Raw genomic sequence first — 20249 nt, forward strand, 5'->3', positions numbered from 1 at the left:
GCCTGATACAGGGATGAATTTGCCTGTTTTACTGATCTTTGTGTCACTCCTGTAGAATGAACAATAAGTAGTTAGTATTCCTTTTTACAGACTAGCAATTTGTTCAAACAGGTTGTCTTCTTGGGTGTATTATTTTAATTTCGTTGACGTTAATGAAATTATGTTGGTGTATCTGGAAGGAGAAATGAGGGCACAGAGACAGCAACTTCTCTAAGGTCATTCGGTGAATCTGTACAAATGCTGAGATTAGAACACAGCAGTGTCTGATATCCTGTGCCCATAATCTCTACCTCATACCTCAGTGATTTAAAACCTGCCAGGTCTCCTCTGTGCCCCCTAGATAACTGTTGTCTGGAAACTCTGACTTAGTTGACATCCTTTGGTTCTAGATAAATAAAGGCATGTTGTCTCTGTATTCCTTATCTCATACACACATCTGTGTTCTCTTTTCTCACTGTGACCAAAGCTATTGCTGAATAATGTTGTGTTTAGAAAAAAGAGAAATGTCTCAAGTAAATCAGTCATGGATCACACACAGGCTGGCTGGCTAAGGGGTTTTTTTTGAGCTGGTTCTATTCATGAAGTACAAACTGTGTAGCCAGTTGCAGGCTTCAGCATTGCCTTAGGCCCCCAGTTTCTTCCTTGCTTTGTATCTTTGTGTGATAAGGCTAAGCCAACATAAAACAGGAGCACAGCCAGGGTTCTCAGAACACATGATGGCTGTTCTGAAGGGTTGTAATAGGCCATGCTATACTCCCAGTCCTGCTCCTTACACTCTCATCACTGAACCATTTTTAAAATCCTGGCTCCATCTCACCATTTTTTCCAATCCTATGCCAGCACTATTTGTAGTTTCCACACCTGTTACTGTGTGTATTACGTTGTAACTGCATATTGCTCTACAAGTTCAGTCTGCTAACAGGCTGACTGCAGTGTTGCTTATAAATTACCATATACATTTTCCAGTTTTTATTTGATGTTACATTTCTAATCTCTGCAAAGTGTCTATCAAAACTTCTGATTTTGTTTAGTTCACGATTTATTCTGTTTTTGTGAGTTGCATCTACTCAGACAAGAACCATTAAACAACAGAAGTGTCCTCAGGAAGCTAGCTCAAATGATTAGGGAGTTCTGGTATCATGTTGTTTTCTGAAATATTTAATAGAGATGTGGTGGAATTTAAGGGCTGAGGGCTCTTCTCATTCACAAAATGTGTGATCTTGCGTAGTGTAGCATGGCAGCAGCCATGGCTAGAGGGTTTGCCCACTGCTCTGCTGTATCTTTCTGTGCTCACATCCGAGTTTGTGATTGGTATTATGTAGCACATGCTACTACATACTAGTGTAGTGATACTGTGGCAGAGACCAGATTTTGAACTTTTCCTGCTAATGTTTGCCTTGAAGCCTTTCTGAGAACCAGGGCCACCTGCTCTGCAGGCTACAAGGCTGCAGGCGTGGCTCCAGGGACGATAGGGACGTGCCCTCCAGTGTATGAGGGACCCTGAATGCTGGAGCAAGCCTGGCATACTAGTGTACCGCCAGGCATGTTTGCAGGCTATACACAGGCCTATGAGACAGATGGAGGTGCAGTAGGTAAAGCACACTGTAATTTTAATTGTTCTGTGGGTTGATCAGGGCTTTTAGAGATAAAACGCCTCTGCTCCAAACAATTTGTGTTCTAGGTGGACATTAAAAACCGAAGGAAGCTTTGCTGACTCTATTTTAGAGATGGGAGAGTGCAGCACAATAAGCTTGTTTATCTCAGAGGGAACGGTCTAATGGGTCAACACTTAGCTTTTTAGGATAAATTTACTTGAAGTGACTTGCTGAAGGTTACAGAGGGCATCTTCAGCTGGTGTGGATCACCCAGTGTCTCAGCCCCGTGATTTTCCTTCCGCACAAAGGGTTGGCAACAGCCAGTGATCTCAGTGCAGTCAGCATTTTCTCCATACTCCTGAAGCCCAAGCTATGCTTTGGTAGTATTTGTCTGTCCTATAAATGTTTCTTGCTACACTTCATCCATGGCTGAATTTCAGGGGCAGAGTAAGTTGTTTCTATATATAGTTGATGAAGCACTTTGAGATCTTTTGACGATGGCAGTTGTTTCTATGAAGTCAGCAATGCATTTTTTTCATCTCTTTCTCCATTTGTATTTCTAAACCTGTCACTTGAAGGAGCATACTTTTAAAATACATATATATAGTGCATACTTACTGTTTGTATAGTTAATATTGGAGTTTTTCAGAGTCAAAGCCTGTGTCTCCTGGTGCAAGATGTGGGAGAGCTAATAAGCTCTGTGTTCACAGTGCTGCTTTGCCTTAACTCAGAATTATGATATATAACAATCAGAATTTTGGTTCCTGTATGTATGTGTCTTTGCTCTCTTCCCTCCCTTCCTTCTGTATGTGTTAATTCCAGGAATATGAAGTGAGTTTTACATTTATTCATATTTCTTTACATATTTAACACCTTTTTTTTTTTCCTGAAATGAAAGAGGCCTGTGTTTATTGCAATGGGGGGAAAAAAAAAAGGCTTGTTTCTCTCAAACTCCCATAAATAAACACATAACACTTGTCCTTTTCTGTTTAGATTTATTTGGGAAATTCATATGTCATTTTTAACAGAATCCAACATTTTGGCCCAATCTTAATGATCTTTAATTCATTTTTTTTTGCTGGTTAAGCTTTAAAGTAGTAGATACCTGCTGCAAGCAAGGGGACATTCTGAGGGAGTTATGACATGCTTTGAAAATAAAAGGGCTTTTTGATCACTCTTAAGATTCTGTTAGCAGTTTAAGTAAGTGAACAGTCACTTTGAATTTTTTGGTTTCATTGACTTCTTTCCTGAAAAATCATCCTACTGTTCTTTTTCACAGATAAACAAGCTGTGCATATGGAAAGATGCTTGCTTAAAGGCTTCTGATTTATGGAGCTCTCATAAGGTCCTCTATCTTCCTGTGGCCTTTCTGAGACGATTTTGGCAGATGGTGGTCTGTTGTGTTCCTATACAGAAATGTTAAAAGTGAAAACTAATGGTGATCACTTTCACATCAGCTGATTATTTCACAGGTGATTATTTAAGTAGAGAAATCTGGCTTATTTCTTATTCTAAATCTCATTAAGTTCAAATAGAAGAATAAACTGGAGAAACATCACTGAAATTTTAAGCATTTTTAAAGTTCTATTAAGAAGTTGGATTTTCTGAGAGTTTAAGAGGGAAGAATAAGAAATAGGTCAGAGGAATTGAAAGTCTGGTGAACAGTAAAGATATGGAGGAGTGATTTCTCGAAAGAATGATATGACAGGTTATTGGGGAGCAAATGGATGTTAAAAATAAACCGTGAGATAATTTCTGTTTAATTAAAAAAGGCAATAAAGGCTGACACAGGAAGTGAAAACAGTGGTAACTAAAGGTAGTTAGAAAAGCCCTTTGTCTCTCAAGGAACTTAAAGCAATATGTGCCAAGAGGCTTTTGCTTAGATGATATTAGTTTCAAAGATCCTTCGTAGGTCGTAACTGTGATAAGAAATACTGAATGAGTTCACTCACAGACCTGCTCCTCCTGTTTGGAAAGTTCTGGCTTTCTTGGTGCTCCTCTTGCATGGAAAGTGAAAATCATATCTTGTGGTCATGGTGTTCTTTGGGGGGTAAAGGCATTCTCCTGGGTAAGCCTTTACTGGCATTTATGTTAGTGTGAACTACAACTGCATATCTCTCATCAAATAAAATATAAAAATAGTTGACAATTCTGCACTGATATCTCCACTTTTGATCTCCCAGAGCCACCTTATTTCTTTTAATACGTTTAGAAAACATGAATATTCTTTTTGTCTTAAAAAATTATAAATGATCGGTGTTATTTCTTGCTCAAATACACGTGCGGGATCTCAAGTGCCATGTCAGCTTAAAGTTCTATATATACGTGAGTCACCTTGTTTCTTCTTCTTTCTGTTCTTAGGACTTCTGTCCTTCCTCTCCTGCTCAGCTTGTATATTTCTGTTTTCATTTGATTTCCTGTCTTCTTAGGGACCCACAGTTTCTAGCTGTGCAACTCTGCCAGCTTTAGTGAGGTTAGTCTTAACCTACCTCTGATGTGGAAATAAGCTGATTGAGCACACTGCTGCCTCTCAATGCCTGCTTGACTCGTACTACTCTGCTGGGCTCAGCTTTCCTTTTCTCTAGGTGATCTGGAAGAGGCAGCTCTCTTTGCACTTCAGATTTGGCGTCACAATTCCATTTTGGCTCTCTTTCCACTATAGCCCTCCATTCATATGCTTCTTATTACCATCTGCACAGTTCGTTTATAAAATTAAATTAAAGTAGTAAACAAAATACCAGATACTCCTCCTAATGCTTCATCTATAAATATCTTCCCTGCCTACTCATGCTGTCTGATTAAGGGTCAGTAAACAGTTATTTAGAGAACCTGAAACAGGTCAGATACCATCAAAATAAACAGTTCTTTTAAAATCAGGATATTGCAGTTAGCTTCCTGTTTCATAGTTAAAAAGCTCATCTCTCTCAAAATGCACATTGGTAAAGTTGAAGCCTCTTATTTTGACATTTCCAAAATGAAAAATATTAACATTTTTCATTCTGAAATATTTTTTCATCTAAAGTGAGCTAACATAACCTACCCAAAGTGGATTTTGAAATATTTGCCCCTTACATAAAAATGTGAGTTTATTCCTGTTTGGAATGAACTTGAGGTATTTTTTTTTTTGTTGATGTTGTTCTCTCAGAATGTCTCAGAGGTTCTGTGGTTCTAGGTGTTAGTTCCTTGGAACAATGACGACAATTTGGTTGGCTTTGTTAGTAAAGTGCTAAGTTTACCTACTTGAAACATGAAAAAATGGACATACCTTTTCAGAAGTGACCAGCTCTGTTTTGAGTAAATTCAGTTATAATTTTTTTAAGAAAAAAAATATATCCTTCATTCAGAATTCTACAAAGTGAGGGTAGATTTTCCTTTGATTTCCAGAAATCTAGGTATGGATCTGATTCCAACATTAATATGCAGTGTCATCAGATATTGTCATCACAATGCCTCAGTTTTTATTTCATGACCCAGGCACTCTGGCCTGTGTTATATGATGAGGGCCAGCAAATAGATAAAACACACAAATTACATCAGCATAGACATAATGTGTTCCTACAAGCACATTTTTTTTATAATTGCTATTTTTGACATGAGCTGAGATTTTCCTAAGAGAGTATTCATCTGTGCACAGCATTCATCACCATTTGCATCATTTGAAATGGAAATACTATAGCAACCCTGAGAATATTTGTATTGAGCAGGTGAAAAGTATGTGTTTCTGACTTTGCTTCTTAGCCCTGGAATTTTATTTTTAGACTATTTATCTTGTGGTAGGTGCATCAAACTTAAGAAGTTAAGCTCGATTTGACTGCATGAAACATTTGTGTTAGAAACCTCTCTGAATTCAAATTTGTAATCTTAGTGTTACATTTATGAATTTTTTTTTGAAAATTGATGGGTAGATATGAACTGTTCATATGTGTATGGTCATCTAAATTTCAGGGACTTGCAGGATAGAAGACAACTTGGTAGAAAGCAGAGCTTTAATTAGTAGAACTGGGTGCAGGACATATGCTCTCTAGCTGCTACTTATCCTAGTTATTCGTTCGCATTGGTTTAGGCACCTGTAGTTGCCTTTACTGAACACAGTTCTCTCTTGTGTTTGGCTTTGCCATGGCTTCTGAAAGCTCAGCTTTGGTGAGCATTTTTTCTTTGTAAGGTTGAAATACTATCCAGTATGGACACCCGTAGAGAGGATGACCTTGGCCGATAGGTGCAGGCATTGCTGACAGCCTAGCTGAACACAGTAAACTTGCCAATTCCTCGGGAAACATTGTCGCTAGGACAACTGACATGATGTGACACAGGAGATAGGGAATATGGTTGCCAATATGCTTGGTCTCAGTGCTATCTTGTCAGATTTTACCTTGTGGAGAACACAGGTGGGTGGTTGCTGTCACACATTTTGAAGTCACTGGTTCTGCAGACCTTGTTGTGCCCTCCTAGGTGTCTGCTTTTGGGGTGCACCGGGCGTGTTTCCTGGACAAAAAAGAGCCACGTTGCTTTTCTCAGTTGTGATGCATACTTTCTCGTTTAACTCCAGACCTGATCTCCATGGCCATTGTTTCATCTCCCGGGTGTCCTTTTCTGCGTTGGCTCTGGTGCCCCTTAATCTGAAGAGGACAGTGACAAGTGACTGAAGGGTCCCCATGGACGGATGACAAACCATGTTGCGCTACGTTATCAAACCATACACGAGCCTTGACAAATACAAGGAAGTAGATTTTAAAAAAAAAAGAAAAAGGTCTCATTCGGCAGACGGGCGGGCGGTAGGTTTTTGGTCAGGGCGGTAGCGCGGCGAGTCCCGCGGCCCGCCCTCCCCTCCCCTCCCCTCCCCTCAGCGGCGGCGGCCCCAGCGCGAACCGCGCGGCGCCGGCGGGGGGCGGCCGGCAGGCCACGTGACGGCCCCGCGGCGATAATAAGCCGCGGGCACGGGCAGCGCCGGGCTTCTCCGGGGGGTCAGCCGCAGGGACCTGCAGCAGCGCGGAGAGAGAGAGAGAGAGCGAGGGAGGGAGGGAAGGAGGAGAGGGAGAAAGAGGGAAGGAAGGAAGGGCACCACCGGTCAGTGCCTACCTGTCAGTTTCAGCCTCTGCTCTCGGCAAGACTCGTCGCTATTCACACCCTCTCTCCTTGGAAAAGAAAAAGGAAAAAAAAAAATCAACACTGCTACCTACGGCCCATCAGCAACTAAACTGAACTTTAATATATATATATATATATATATAACTGTAGTAGAAGCCACAGCAGTTGAAGCTGATCCCTGGGTAGAATGAACAGCATGAACCAGATAGAAACAAACATGCAGTACACCTACAACTATGAAGAAGATGAGTACATGACCCAAGAAGAAGAATGGGACAGGGACCTGCTCCTGGACCCAGCATGGGAGAAACAACAAAGGAAGGTCTGGAAATAAAGTCATGTGTGTCTGTATATGTGCATCTTTGTGGAATTATGGCCTCTCTTGTAGCCATGCTACACCTGGAATTGCAGGGTTGTGCAGTAAGGGGTTCTTATTTTAGGAGAGAGTGTGTATTTTCCATTATATAAAGCATGTATGTTATGTATATCATATTTTGAGGAAAAAGCACACAATTTTTGGATTCTGAATTGAAACCTATGTAAGATGACACTTATTAATGAGAGTCAGATGTGTCTTTTTATATTTTACTGGCAATATTTTGTCAGTACCTCTACATTTATATATTAGTTGTTGATAGAGATTCCAATGATTTTTAACTTCACTTCCTGGGTCTTCCTTTCAGAAAGCAGTTTCTGAATTGACGTATGTGCCTGATTGCTTCTCAAAAGGAGTAAATTGCAATTGTAGACAGGGTGATGCATGAAATTGTTCAAATTTGTGCAAAAAAAAAAAAAAAAGTTTGCTTGCAGTATTTCTGAGAGAGACTGAGAGATCACTTTCAAAACTGTGATCTGGCTGCTCAGCTCGTATTATAATTTAGTCTTGAATGCAACTGACTGTTACAAAGAAAATATTGCCTAGAAATATATTCAGAATAGGTATGGATAAGTGTATTTAATGAGCTAGGTTCCCACATGCCATTCGCTGTCTGGGTAAAAACAGATCTGTAAACTCCTTGGAATATATTATTGTAGAGGAAATATTTCTCTTAGGTATAGGAAAACTATTGTGTCACCAAGCACTACCTATGCCCTGTTTCTGAACATAGGCACAGATTATAACTCTATCACTATTCTTGTCAATGGTTTGGTACTTTAGTAATTTAAGAAAGATCTAATTTCAGAAGACTGAGTTTTAAACAGCACATAGAAGAGAGAGATGTGAAATATAATGAAGGGTTTGGTACTTCCTAATGTAAAAGGTGATGTTGAAGTCACAGTCAGCTGATCTGGGATTAAAAGGTTATCTGCTGGTCGCAAGAAGGAAAAAAAGGGAAGGAAGGAGAGAGAGAATCAGAGCTCTAAACTAAGGTGGTATGTGTTTTTGCTATAGGTGAGCAGCTCACTCCAAAAACTTAAGTAGAAGTTAACAAGTTCTGTGGAATTTGGTTACGGTCATATTTAGCCCATGTCAAATCAAGAAATTGAGAAAATATAGTTGCAAAAATTATATCTGAAGACAATCTGGCCCACTGTTACAGTCATGGCTTCTATGTGACCGTAGAAGTAAGAGCTATTAGAATTGTTGGTCGCCAATGTGTTTGCTTTTCCATTAAAATTGGTAGAGCCAGTGTTTTCCTCACAGTTTTTACTTGTAGCCTTCCTCCTGCTTTGAGTCTGTGCGTTTCATTTTCCTGTATTCACATCTGTTTAGATTCTGGTGTAGTGTGATAGTGTGAAAAGTTCAGGGCTAGGTTGAAGTTTATTTTTCTTGATCAGCTTTTCTTGACCAGCTGCTGCAACTCCTAACCAATTATTACACATGAACAATGATGTCCGTTTTACTTTTACACTCTTTAAATGGTGAATTTATATTTATTTTTATGTTTTATAATTGCGGATGAAAGTGATACCAGAATTAAGGATTTGAAATTGCTCAGCTGTAACGCATTGTGATTACATATGATGAGGATTAAGTGTCCAGCATTTCAGACAATGCTGTGTTTTCAAAATAAAGAAATAATGGACAGGGTAGTCGGTATTCTAATGTAGTTTTCCTAGAATGCAGATAAATAAGAAGAGAATTTGAATTCTGTAGGCTTTCTTTTGTTGCAGTAAATTGCAGTAAATCTCTTGACTTTTACAGAAGAGCAGGGAGTAGTTGATACAAGACCCCACAGCAAAGTCTTTGTCTCCATCCCTCCAAATAGGCAGTGCTTCAGCAGTCTGCTTTCCCCATTGACAAATGAAAGCTTACTTCCATAGAACAGAGAGACAGTACCGTTGCTACTTTGTTTCCTGTCCCCAGTGCTTGTTTTTAATATTTAAGTGTTACCGCATTTAAGTAAAATTTAGGAAGGGGATCCTCATTCCTTGCCTTGGAAAGGAGTCTGAATTTACTATGATGTGGAAAATAAGTAGTCTCATGTAAAGGTCCTGATAAACTTTTTTAAGATTTCAAGGCTTTTATCTTTTTCTAAAGACAGTTGCAGAAAGTACGTTCTTTATTACCTTATTTATTAGAAAATGATTGCAGATACATGGGCACTGATCTCTGTTCAAACTGGTAATATAATATAGAAAAGTGATCTCAGTGGAGCCCTGGCAGTTGGCAGCGTATATTTTCTGTTAGACAGTCTTGGATCACACCAAAAATAAATGCCATTGTTTCTATTGTGGGCTGCCCTCTCCAGACTTGCCATTTCAGTGATATGCCTGGTATGAGATCTGTCAACAGATGCTGGTAACACATGATGACGTCCATAGGATTACAATGGATGTGACACCTAATTATAACCATGGTTCATAGAGTATTATGGTCTGCTGTAATCCAGTCTCCTTGGTGGCTGCAGGTGTCAGAATAAATATGAAGTATACTATATGAAAGGAGGCTCACTAGTAGCTTAGCTGTGTCTCTCTGAATGTTAACACCAATTTAAATACTTTGGTTAGGGTAATATTTAGCCCGTGTCAAATCAAGAAATGAAGCAAATACAGCAATTTGACCATTTGGTGCATTAGACGCTATTAGTAAAAACTTAAGATCGTATGATTGGAAACTTCAGATAGCAAATTTAAAGAAAGACTAAACAAGAAAATAGTTTGTCTTCATCGTATTTTGGATGGATGTGCTATATTCAGTAGGAACTAATTAGAGAACGACAGCCTTTTGAGCATGTTGGTGGAAACCATGAGACTGGAAGCTTCTGAAGTCTACTGCTTAACCCAGTACACTTCCACTGGCCGTGTGTGCATAGACAGCAGTTGAAAGATCTTTGGCAGTGGCCCTTTGTTTCTTCATTACTACACGGAAATCAGAAAGTTAAGTCTGACTGGCCAGAGGTGGTGGGATTGTCTTCTTGACTCTGTAACCTTAGGCTAAGTCAGTTAACCTCCTTATACCTTTTTAACCAGTTTTCCTACTGGTTAAGAAGAGGACAAGAGTGGTGATTTCTAAACAACTGATAGAAGTAGTTGGTTTTGTGGTATGTCAGACTGGTCATTAGCCCTTTTTCAGTCACTACTGTGCTGGACTGGAATGGAATTAAAAATCGTGTTAGCTCCTAGTGGAAGACTTAAAATATGCTATCTCTTCTCTCCATGTTATATTTCTGTCTTAACTTGTAAAAGAAGTTTGACAAATTCTGCAAGCCTTTTAATTTTCACTAGCCCGTATTTCAGTATAACTTTAACATAGGAAAATACAATATCCCTTAGCTTAGGAAACCTAGAACAACTTTACTTAAAATGCAAATATACTGTATTGTTTGCAGTATGTCTGAACTGCCAACACTGTTTAGCAAGTTGTTAAACAGTACTTTTTCTTTCATTTACATTTCCAATGTGACCTATAAGGATTTATCTGCTTTACCTCCTTTGGCTGGTAATACAACTCCGGTTGTCCTTGAAAAAAAAAAACACCAAACAAAAAACCAACAAACTAAAAAACTAAATATATAAATTTAGAAGCCACAACTATGGCAAATTCTTTGGAAGAAGAGACCAGGACTATATATTATGGATAAAATGCTTCTTTTCCTTGTGTTGGCACAACTTCATTAAGTTCAGCAGATTAGAGAGGTTCACTGCAGCCTGAAAGAGAAATTGACCTTGTGTTCAGTCTGACTTCAGGGTCTATAAATACAGTTACAGTCAGTGTCCCGGATTCACTCTGAAGTCTGTGTGGTCTTCTATGGATGGAATCTAAATACATTTCTTATCAGAAACCTCTTCCTGGAAGAAAGTCTACTGGTGAATGAGAAGACAGATAACTAGTAGAGGCAAATGTCTTCATTCTTCAAACAGGAATAGGAGAGAAATGATCAAGCTTGAATTAATGAAAAATAAATGTGAGGCAGAAAAACATTGGCAGGAGAGGCTGGATGCCACCAGGAAAGTTCAGTACTGTAGAACCACATCCTCATGGATTTACAGGCTCTGGGCTGAAGTAATTGGCATGGAGAATATGGCAATATCTATTTTTTATACATATATATATTTTTTAGATTCTATGGAAATAATCCGTGGTGGGTTTTTATTGTTTGCCTTTTTTTTTTCAGACTGTACAAAATTCTTTCCTCAAATAATTAGCCTTGGGATTAAAGTCTCACAAAACATACAGAAACAGTCCATCTCTTGAGGTTTTTCAGTGAGGTGACACTTTTTACCTATGTGGAATCCCAGTGGGATTGTTGAGAAGCTACAGAGATTCCCCTCTGTAAGTGAGCACCAAGAACACGATCTACACAAACCAGCAGTGAACGTAGGATTGTGATGGAGGGAAGAGGTACACTTCTCTTCCCTCCCTCACAAAGTTGTAGTGTCTCTAGTCCTATGGAGAGTTGCAGTGAGGGTAGATGAACTCTGTATAGAAATATGGATGAGTTTACCCCTTGCTCTGTATGATTGGTCTCTTAGAGATTAGTGCTAGTTAAAATAGTAACATGTTAAATTCCTCTTGCTGATGTTAGTTGCATGGAATGGTGTTCGAGAAGAGCATGCTGAAAGGATAGTGGAATGATCATATTTTGTCAAGGTGCTTCGTATTCTATCTTGGAAACTATCAATGAAGCATGCAGCTGAGAGGGCTCTGAATAAGGTGGTGCTTATATATGAAGGAAAATGCAAGTAAAGCTATAATGAAATTCACACATTAGGAAATGATTATGGAAGTAGATTTTTAGAAAGGAAAGGTTTTCTCTATCAATACCAAATGTGAGGAATCAAGATACTACTAAACATTATTTTTTTCTATTTAAACTCAAACAGCCCCCTCAATGATGACCCATTGCAGGCTCTATGCTTTTGTCAAATGAAGAATTTCTACAATTCCAGTTTAACTGTTAATTGCCACCCATTCCCAAATATCTGCCAGAAACAAAACTGTATGGTTCTGAAAAGAAGCTGTAGAATCATAGAACCACAAAACGGTTTGAGTTGGAAGGGACCTTAAAGATCACCCAGTTCCAGCCCCCTGCCATGGGCAGGGACACCTCCCACCAGACCAGGCTGCCCAAAGCCCCATCCAGCCTGGCCTTGAACACCTCCAGGGATGGGGCACCCACAGCTTCTCTGGGCAGCCTGTTCCAGGGCCTTACCACCCTCATAGTAAAGAATTTCTTCCTAATGTCTAATCTAAATCTACCCTTTTTCATTTTAAAGCCATTCCCCCTTGTCCTATTGCTACAATCCCTGATAAAGAGTCCCTCCCCATCTTTGCCGTAGGGGAGGGCTTTTATAAGGTCTCCCCAGAGCCTTCTCTTCTCTAGGCTGAGCAACCCCAACTCTTTTCCTGTCTGATAAGAAACATTTTGTAATATGAAACAAAGCCTACCAGCTTCATACATACACTCAGATATGCAGCACAGCTTCCCCTGAAATTTGTATGGTGAAAGGTCTTCAGATACCCTGATCCTATTAGTAAGACAATAAGGACTGGAAGAAAGTGTGGATCTAAGTGGGTTTCCATAAGCTGCAACCAAGGTGCTTAAGGGCTAGAGGAAAGCTGTGTGTTAAGCAGTAGACTTTGCTATAATCTCTTGGGGAAGGAAGGTCTGCATCTTTTGCTGTGTTTGGGTCTGTGTTTGGGTCATTGGAGAGCTGACTAGAGAAATATGGGAGGTATTTGCTAGCAAGAGCACTGAGGGTCCTCAACCCTCAAACTAAGACAGCTTTGCAAGCTGAACTTTGTCTGCTTTTTGCTAATGGGGCAACACAGTTCAAAATCTTCCACCAAAGCATATCCACTGTCTTACAAGTAAGACAAAGGGGTTTCATCGCTGTGATGGACAAATCAGATACCAAGTGCCTAACATAAATTCAATCACTGTTGCACAAATTCAGACCTGTGTACTGATGTTTCGTTTAGGTAGTCATTTCTGTATTGTACTGATTAAATTTCAGTGAGACTGAGCAAAAGGATTTTCTTTACTTGTGAGTACTACGTAGATATTGGTAGTATTTCAGAAATTGTACTACAGAGTCTGCTTATGGGAGAATGCATTTGATTATGCATCTGAAATGCAGGTGGACGTTATCAGTGAAATTTCACTTGTGAAAGTGATATAGAATTAGGTAAGAATTTGTGCTGCTTAGCTTTGTCCAAGTAAACAGAGGTCTCTCCTGAATGTTATTTTATATCCTTGCAAGCAAACAAATATAAAAGCGTTTATATAGTTGGCAAAGTTGAGTCATTTTGGATGGTTTTACTGCTGAATAAAATATTTTCTGAGCCCTGATTGCCCAGATGAACAATGTATAACTGATGTGCTCTTCCTCTGTTGTGAGTGGTGAATTGTTGCTGAGTGAGTGAATACATCTTATGTGGCTATATATTTTTCCTCTCAGTTGATACCAATAGGAAAATGTACTCCCATTGGGCACTCCATTTCACTCATAAGAGTGTGTGACGTTTGTTCTTGTAATATTACTGGATTTGGTGGGTTTAAATATGCCTCATGTTGAGAGACTGAAGCATGGAGGTGATCATAATCTTCACCAGTGCTATACAATGCCCTTTTTTCTATCTAATAAAATTAGACAGCTCTTTAAAGAATAGAAGTCAGCTCTTTCCACATCATTTAACCAGCAAATACAATGTAATGATTATCCTCTGTGACTGTTTCTGTACATATTCTTTAGAAGCTCTTCCTGCAGGCACTACAAGTACCTCTTCAATACAAACTGAGATAGCATGGTCCTCGTAATCCTCAAACTACTGCTGTGAAAAGATAACAGGGCAGGTGCTATTGCAGTAATGATTTTCCTCTGTTATTGTAAATGCTGCAACAAAAATAGAGGTGGAAGACTTTGAAATACAATGTTCACCTTTTATGAAAGTGATTACTTGAAATAGTAGCTTGTAGAAATACATTTCATTCTTCAGAAGGCCCATCCAGAGGGAAGCAGAAGCTACCAGTTGTCTGGCTAATGACGTTTAGTTTGTTTTTACACTTGGACCTTGAATTCCCACACATGTACTCAGGTGACAAAAGTAGTCCTGAATTTATGTTCTTAGTGCAAAAGTGGGTGCTGCCGCATCCAATTTTCCCTGCTTCTGAGTTATAAGGGCATATTGCTTGGTCCATGTATCTCCAAAATAAGGTTGTGTTACTTGTGCAGAGGCTTTAAAGACATAAAGTACTAAGTGTTAATTGTACTAGGTGTGAATAAGATACTCTCTGTTTGCTTCAAATGCTTCTTCCCACCTGCTCTTAACTGTCAGAATCTCTTCAACTTGAAATGTAATAGCTGTTGTGTTTTTTTCTTTAAAAAACAAAACAAACAAAAACTGTAAGCAAAAGCAGTCCAGCCATCCATTACGTTGATAACAACTATCAGAACCTAACTCAGAGCACATGGCTTCTACTCTGAACTGCTCCCTGGAACATCGTTGTTCCTCTCCACTACCATAGCAGGAGCCTGCGGAAAGTGACTACCCTAGTCTAAAAATAACACCCCTGATTACTCCTTAAGCATCTAAGGAAATGCTCATATTTTTATAGGTGTTGAACACCCAGGCATTTCCAATGACGTCAGAAGGAACTGCAGTCTTATTTTGCACCTCTGAAAATCATTCCGCTATTTTGGCACTCACCGAAAGGCCTAGCCATCTAACATTAAGTGATTTTTCTTTTTTAAACTCAAGTGTAGTCTCGGTTGCAAATTTGCTTTTCACTGCTGCAAGAATTACGACATTGCATGCTTGCATATGAGCTAGAAGAAAACAGGTGCTCAGTTGCACTGAATGCAAATAAAAAATTACATGAGTGATTGTGTACCTTTGGCGTGTTATTTCACCTAGATGGGTTTCTTTAGCCTACAGACAATATCTGTAGTCCAAATCTGTTTCCAGCTTTACTCTGGGGTGTAGTTCCACCGTGCATTTTCTTTGGTGAAGCAGCTGTCCACCTTTGACTCTACTCTTCCGTGGACTTACAGTCCCTTTTGTTTGTGGGTACAATGATCTGCTGTATACCACATCACTGAAATAATTTGAAGTAACCCTGTTCCCCTGGTTCTTACCACTATTTAAATACAAATCATTTCAGTAATGTAGTTTGCAGGGCAGCCTCACAAGCAGTTGTAGGCATACATGTATATATTATGTATAATGCACATATCATGTAGCTGGCGTAGGTATTAAAAGACAAATAAAACACCATATGAGGCTGAAGATTGCTTGCTTGCCTGTGGCCTTCACTTCCGTGACCAAGCACAAGTCCCAGTGTGGTTCTAGTGTCTAGTAACTTGGCATATAGGCTAGAGAGGAACTTTTCATTGTGTGACTGGGAATTAAAGCACAAGTTTTTTTTTTTTTTTTTTTTTCTCTGTAAGAGTGTCACCTGAGACTTTGGTGTAGACTAAAAGTGAAATTAGATCTGGTGGTCTTCAAATCTGCCACATAACACAGTGCAGAGACATAATTTACTGTGTAAATATCTTGGGGTCTGACTGTGACTTTTCTCCATCATATATTGGTGTCAGGGCCTTAAAACAAAGATGTGTGTGCAATTGAAAACCTTTCAGAATCTGTTTTAATTTTATCAAAAAATACGGAAGACATTTTTATGTTTACGGAAATGCTCTAAAGAACGCAGATAAATTGTTGAAGAACATACTTTCATCCCCCTCAAATTGACTGTGTTGACCAATTTATGATGGATTTACTTACAATTTACTTACTCACCTGGCAATGTGGTATATAATTAGTGGATAAAGATAGCACAGTGAAGAAAATCAACAGAGAAAGCAAGGGAAAGACATTTGGAAATCCAGTCAACTAAATCCTGGATTAGCCTACTTTAATTAATCCTTCTATTTCCAGAGGACATACCTTTACTTCCTTCCATACTACAATGTGAGAATGTTTCTTTCATCTCATTCTAGATTGCATTTGATCATTTAAATATCTATCTGCTGAAACAAAAATGTTAGCCAGCACTATCTGTGATAGTTCAGGAACTCTTAAGAAAGCAGGAGGACAATAGGGCACAGATGGTGGAAGAAAGACCTGAGACTTGAATGGAGAATGGGAAATACAGTCTCATAAGAAGGCTCATTTGGCACTGATAGGGCAGTGGTAATGCATTTTCATTGCTTAATATACTTGAGAGAAAGCTTCAAGCAATGTAAAAGGCATGTGCTTCACCTGCAGTTTTGTCCCTTGCAGATCTATCACAGTAGTTGTGATGCTTTTTGGATTACCTATATTCTGTTTTTTAACTCTGTTGGTAGTGGCAAATATAACAGAGATTATGCTTTTATTCTCTAATAGTAAAGATGTGGCCAGTCATACAGCTGGAAAGAATACAGAGGAAGATAAACCCCAGAAAATTGGCCGTCCTCAACCTTTTTATCATTGCTGAAACACTTCCCTTCAAGCCTGTTGGCATTTTCACTGTGAATTCCTTTTCTCCTGATGGACAGCAGTTTTTGAGATATAAATATATATTTTTTTGTATAAATTCAAAGTTGCAATCTTTATTGCATGGGTGATAGTCTATTAAAGCTTTTATAAAAAATTGGCACAATATTTCTTTGCTGAACTCAACTTTTTGCAGTGTACTGATAAATATAGTGCTCTGACAGTTGGGTATGAACTGGTTGTTTGGAGGTATGGGTTGCAAAGAGCTTCATGGTGTAAAGCACTTTGTGATCAGGAGTACTGTGTAAGATACTAGCTACTAAAGCTGTACTACTCCAAGTTGCAACGTAGAATTACTTGTTTTTGTACTGTAAATTCAAGCTCTGCAAAGTGCAGTGTATTGGAACAGGGACTGTTTGGTTTGCATGCTCTAAGGTTAGACTACCGTATTACAGAAAAATACTGTCCTCAGGCTCAGCTGGGATTCTGAACACTCCTGGTCAGGCTGTGAGCGAGTACTGTGTCTCTATCAAGGCGTAGGTCCTTGTGGGTAATGCTTCTCTATTTCTGCTAATTTCATTAGGAGACATTTTGAAGTGAAAAATTAGGTTGTGTTGCATATAAAAAAAATCTACCATGTTTTGTTGATTATTAAATGCTAGAACAATATGGACTACTGAAAGAGATCATATATGTAAATTTTTTCTCCAACGGGAATACAATATCAACATATGAAAATAAAAGAAAAGCCAGTAGCCAAAAGTATATCATACAAATCTTTCCACTTGTACTCTTCCGTTAGTCCTTTTTTGTCTTGTTTTTAAAGCTTTACTCCTGGCTAATTCTGTGGTTCAGAATGTGCTTGATTCACAGCTATTTTTTCACCGGGGTTTGTTTTTTGAGGCTTTTGAAATAAAATTTCTTTCTTTTACTACAGTATTTCTTCCTTTTACTACAGTATTTTATTTCTTCCTTTTACTACAGTATTTTAAATTTGCAAAATGTACATAGGACTGTAAGACATTGCACAACCAATTGTAGGGATGAACAGAGCCCTCTTAATGCTGCAACTGGAGCTCTCAGTCTGTGGGGATGTTTATATTTTACCTCTACTGTCAGATAAGGATTTTGTACAGAGGAATAGAGGTTTGACTACTTGAAAGAAGTTGTACACAAAACTTTGGATGAATAAGGACTCAAATGCTGAATTTTTCAATGTCTTTACTCACTGACTTTCACTCTCATTAGAGAAAGCAAGTTAATATGGAACAATGTAACTCAGAAATCTGTTAGTAATTTGATAACTTCACAGTTTATACCATTTATTTTCTATTCTGTAGTGCTAATCTTGTACCTCGAGCATTTTAATGCATCAAATAATGGTATGTAATCCAAAAAATACTGAGGTATTAATTCTGTCTGACAAGGGTCACGGGGAGATATTATCTTATATTAACATACCTGTTGCTTTACATAGAAGGCAGAGAGAATAGAGTCATTAGGAAAGTAGTATACAACTGTAAATTACACGATACGTATTGTTAATGAAGTAGGAGGGAAGATGGAAAGATGGAAGACGGAAAACTAAGATCATTGCAAAACACTAAGGGATTTGCTCCCTGTTACTCTATCTCGCAAGAATAAATTATATAGAGCTGCTATATGACAGCTGGATGTGACTTGTGGACAAAGGCTTATCAAAGAGGGTGTCACCTGGATGCTGGCTGTGACCAGCTTTTTTCAAGGATTCATGCATATGGTGTGAATAAACAAACTAAACTGCAAAAACAGTTGTTCCAAGAGAAAGCTGCCGTGCAAAACCCCTGCCCTTTGTCAGTATTTAGCAAGGTGGTGAAAACATTAATTAAAAGTCTTTCAGTATTGCAAAGCTGTCTACATACAATATTCTATTAGCTCCAACGCCCCAACACATGATGAAAAATAGTCTTGTCCTGAAGATGGACTTTTAATTTATTGGTTGCAATTGCAAGGCTGGGGGGAACCTTTCACTTTTAGGTCACTGTTTTGAAACCAGGCCAGGTGAATAAGTGACAAGGTTGCTAACACATGCATAGTGTCTATGAGATGAGTTGTAGTCCCAGTTTAGCTCTCGAGCAGACAGGTGTCCCCATCACTTAAACCACCAGAAATGGCAGCTTCATTGGAGATGTCCAAAACTGGTCTTATTAGTGAGAGACAGCGGCAGTGACTTTTCGTTCTAGAGGTGAAAGCTAAAACAATTTCTATTTGTAAAAATGTGTTCTCAAATTGCATCTTTGAGGTTATTCACAGTCATTGCTATTCTTAACAATTCCCTGAGCATTTTATTTTCTCCTTACCTAAACGGCTGGCACATTTCATAATTCACTATGAATTTAAGGAGGGAAAAATAACTGGCATGGAACTAGATTTACAGTAGCAGGTAATTAGTTTATGCAAAACAGCTGGCTTTGATTTTTTTTTTTAAATACATAATTAAATTTGGATGACTGAGAACAGATGCTGAAGTTGTTGGTAACTATTTTGTGTTGTTTTCCATGTGTTCATGGTAGGTTCTGATCTTGCTTAACTCACAGTTCTTTATTTACAAGACATTTGTAGCTTTTTCAACTTTCTAACTTTTCTTACTATTATTTCTTTATTGGACTTTTTTTTTTTTTTCTTTTCAGGGTAGTATTTGAGCACCTCAAACGCTATAGTGAATTTTCCCCAGAATAGTGTTGTGGGATATGGAGGGTATATTATTCCCATTATCCTTGAATACAGGTGTGGGATACTTAAAAGTACCCAGCTATGGCTAACATCTGTTCCTATTGTTGTTAAGTGGTCTTTGGTCCCACATGAGGAATCATGGATCATAAAATGCTCTCTATTTTGGCCAATACGTGTTTTTCAAAATTCCTGTCTTAAATGAATTAAAGGGTGTGGCAAGGCTGGGAAGAAAGCACAAGTGCCAAAATTTCTTCCCCAGGATCATAATATGGACCTTGGGAAATGTATGTACACATTTGCAATGACGTAGAACATGCCGTTGCATCCACTTTCATTTTAATTTGCACTGTGTTTAACTTTCCGTGAACACTTTTCTGCCTACTGAATTTGAATCTTCTTTCTCGCTATCCTGTTACATTTCTTCAGCTTTGTTTCTTTATTATTCTCTGTCTTCATCCTTCTACTTTCTTTTCTTCCAATATCCCTGCCAAAGCTTCCCCAGTGTTCTATTTCTCTTTCCTGAGGGAAATTACAGGGTCATAAAGTAGGAGAGGGAAGGGAGGATCACGGCAGAAAGAACACCCTGACAGAAACAAGGTTTACAGCTATCTGTTGAATGCCAAGTGCTTGGATTACTAAGAGATAATTGTCTTCTGCTAAATGAGTTACGTTGCAGTCTTTGGGTAACGTGTGTATATATAAGTTTTAGGGCCTCTCTATCACAGAATCTGGAAGGAAAAATAGTCTTGCCAATTACTTCTTTTTAAGGCTGTAGTGTAGATGTCAGTTACGATGGGAATCTTCCATGAACACCATAGAAAATATAACTGGGAGAATTTGGGAAGGCATTTAGTCCATTCCTCTACTTTCAGACAGAAGCAAATATGTTCATACTGTTATTGACATGTTTATTCAACTTGTTCTTGATGATCTCCAAGAAGAAGGATTACACGTTTCCCCAGCCAGTCTCTTCCAGTGCTTTACTGCTCATA

At 38.7% G+C, this 20249-nt stretch overlaps 1 protein-coding gene across 7 annotated transcripts in view; it reads left to right on the top strand.

Moving 5' to 3' along the window:
• Nucleotides 1–20249, top strand: part of ACTN2 (actinin alpha 2) — an 83841-nt gene that overhangs the window by 8519 nt on the left and 55073 nt on the right. For 2 of the 7 annotated variants that reach the window (XM_083828125.1, XM_083828127.1), the window contains one exon: nucleotides 6142–7002. The exons of 3 other annotated variants lie outside the window; for them this stretch is intronic. In XM_083828125.1, coding sequence (XP_083684251.1) covers nucleotides 6868–7002 — 135 coding nt within the window. In that variant the 5' untranslated portion in view covers nucleotides 6142–6867. Of the gene's footprint in view, nucleotides 1–2909; nucleotides 7003–20249 lie in introns of those variants that run through there. 2 more of the 7 variants (XM_083828128.1, XM_083828129.1) reach the window with 2 other exon arrangements.

The sequence above is a fragment of the Anser anser genome (assembly GCF_964211835.1).
Source record: "Anser anser genome assembly, chromosome: 3".
Lineage (NCBI taxonomy): Eukaryota > Metazoa > Chordata > Aves > Anseriformes > Anatidae > Anser > Anser anser.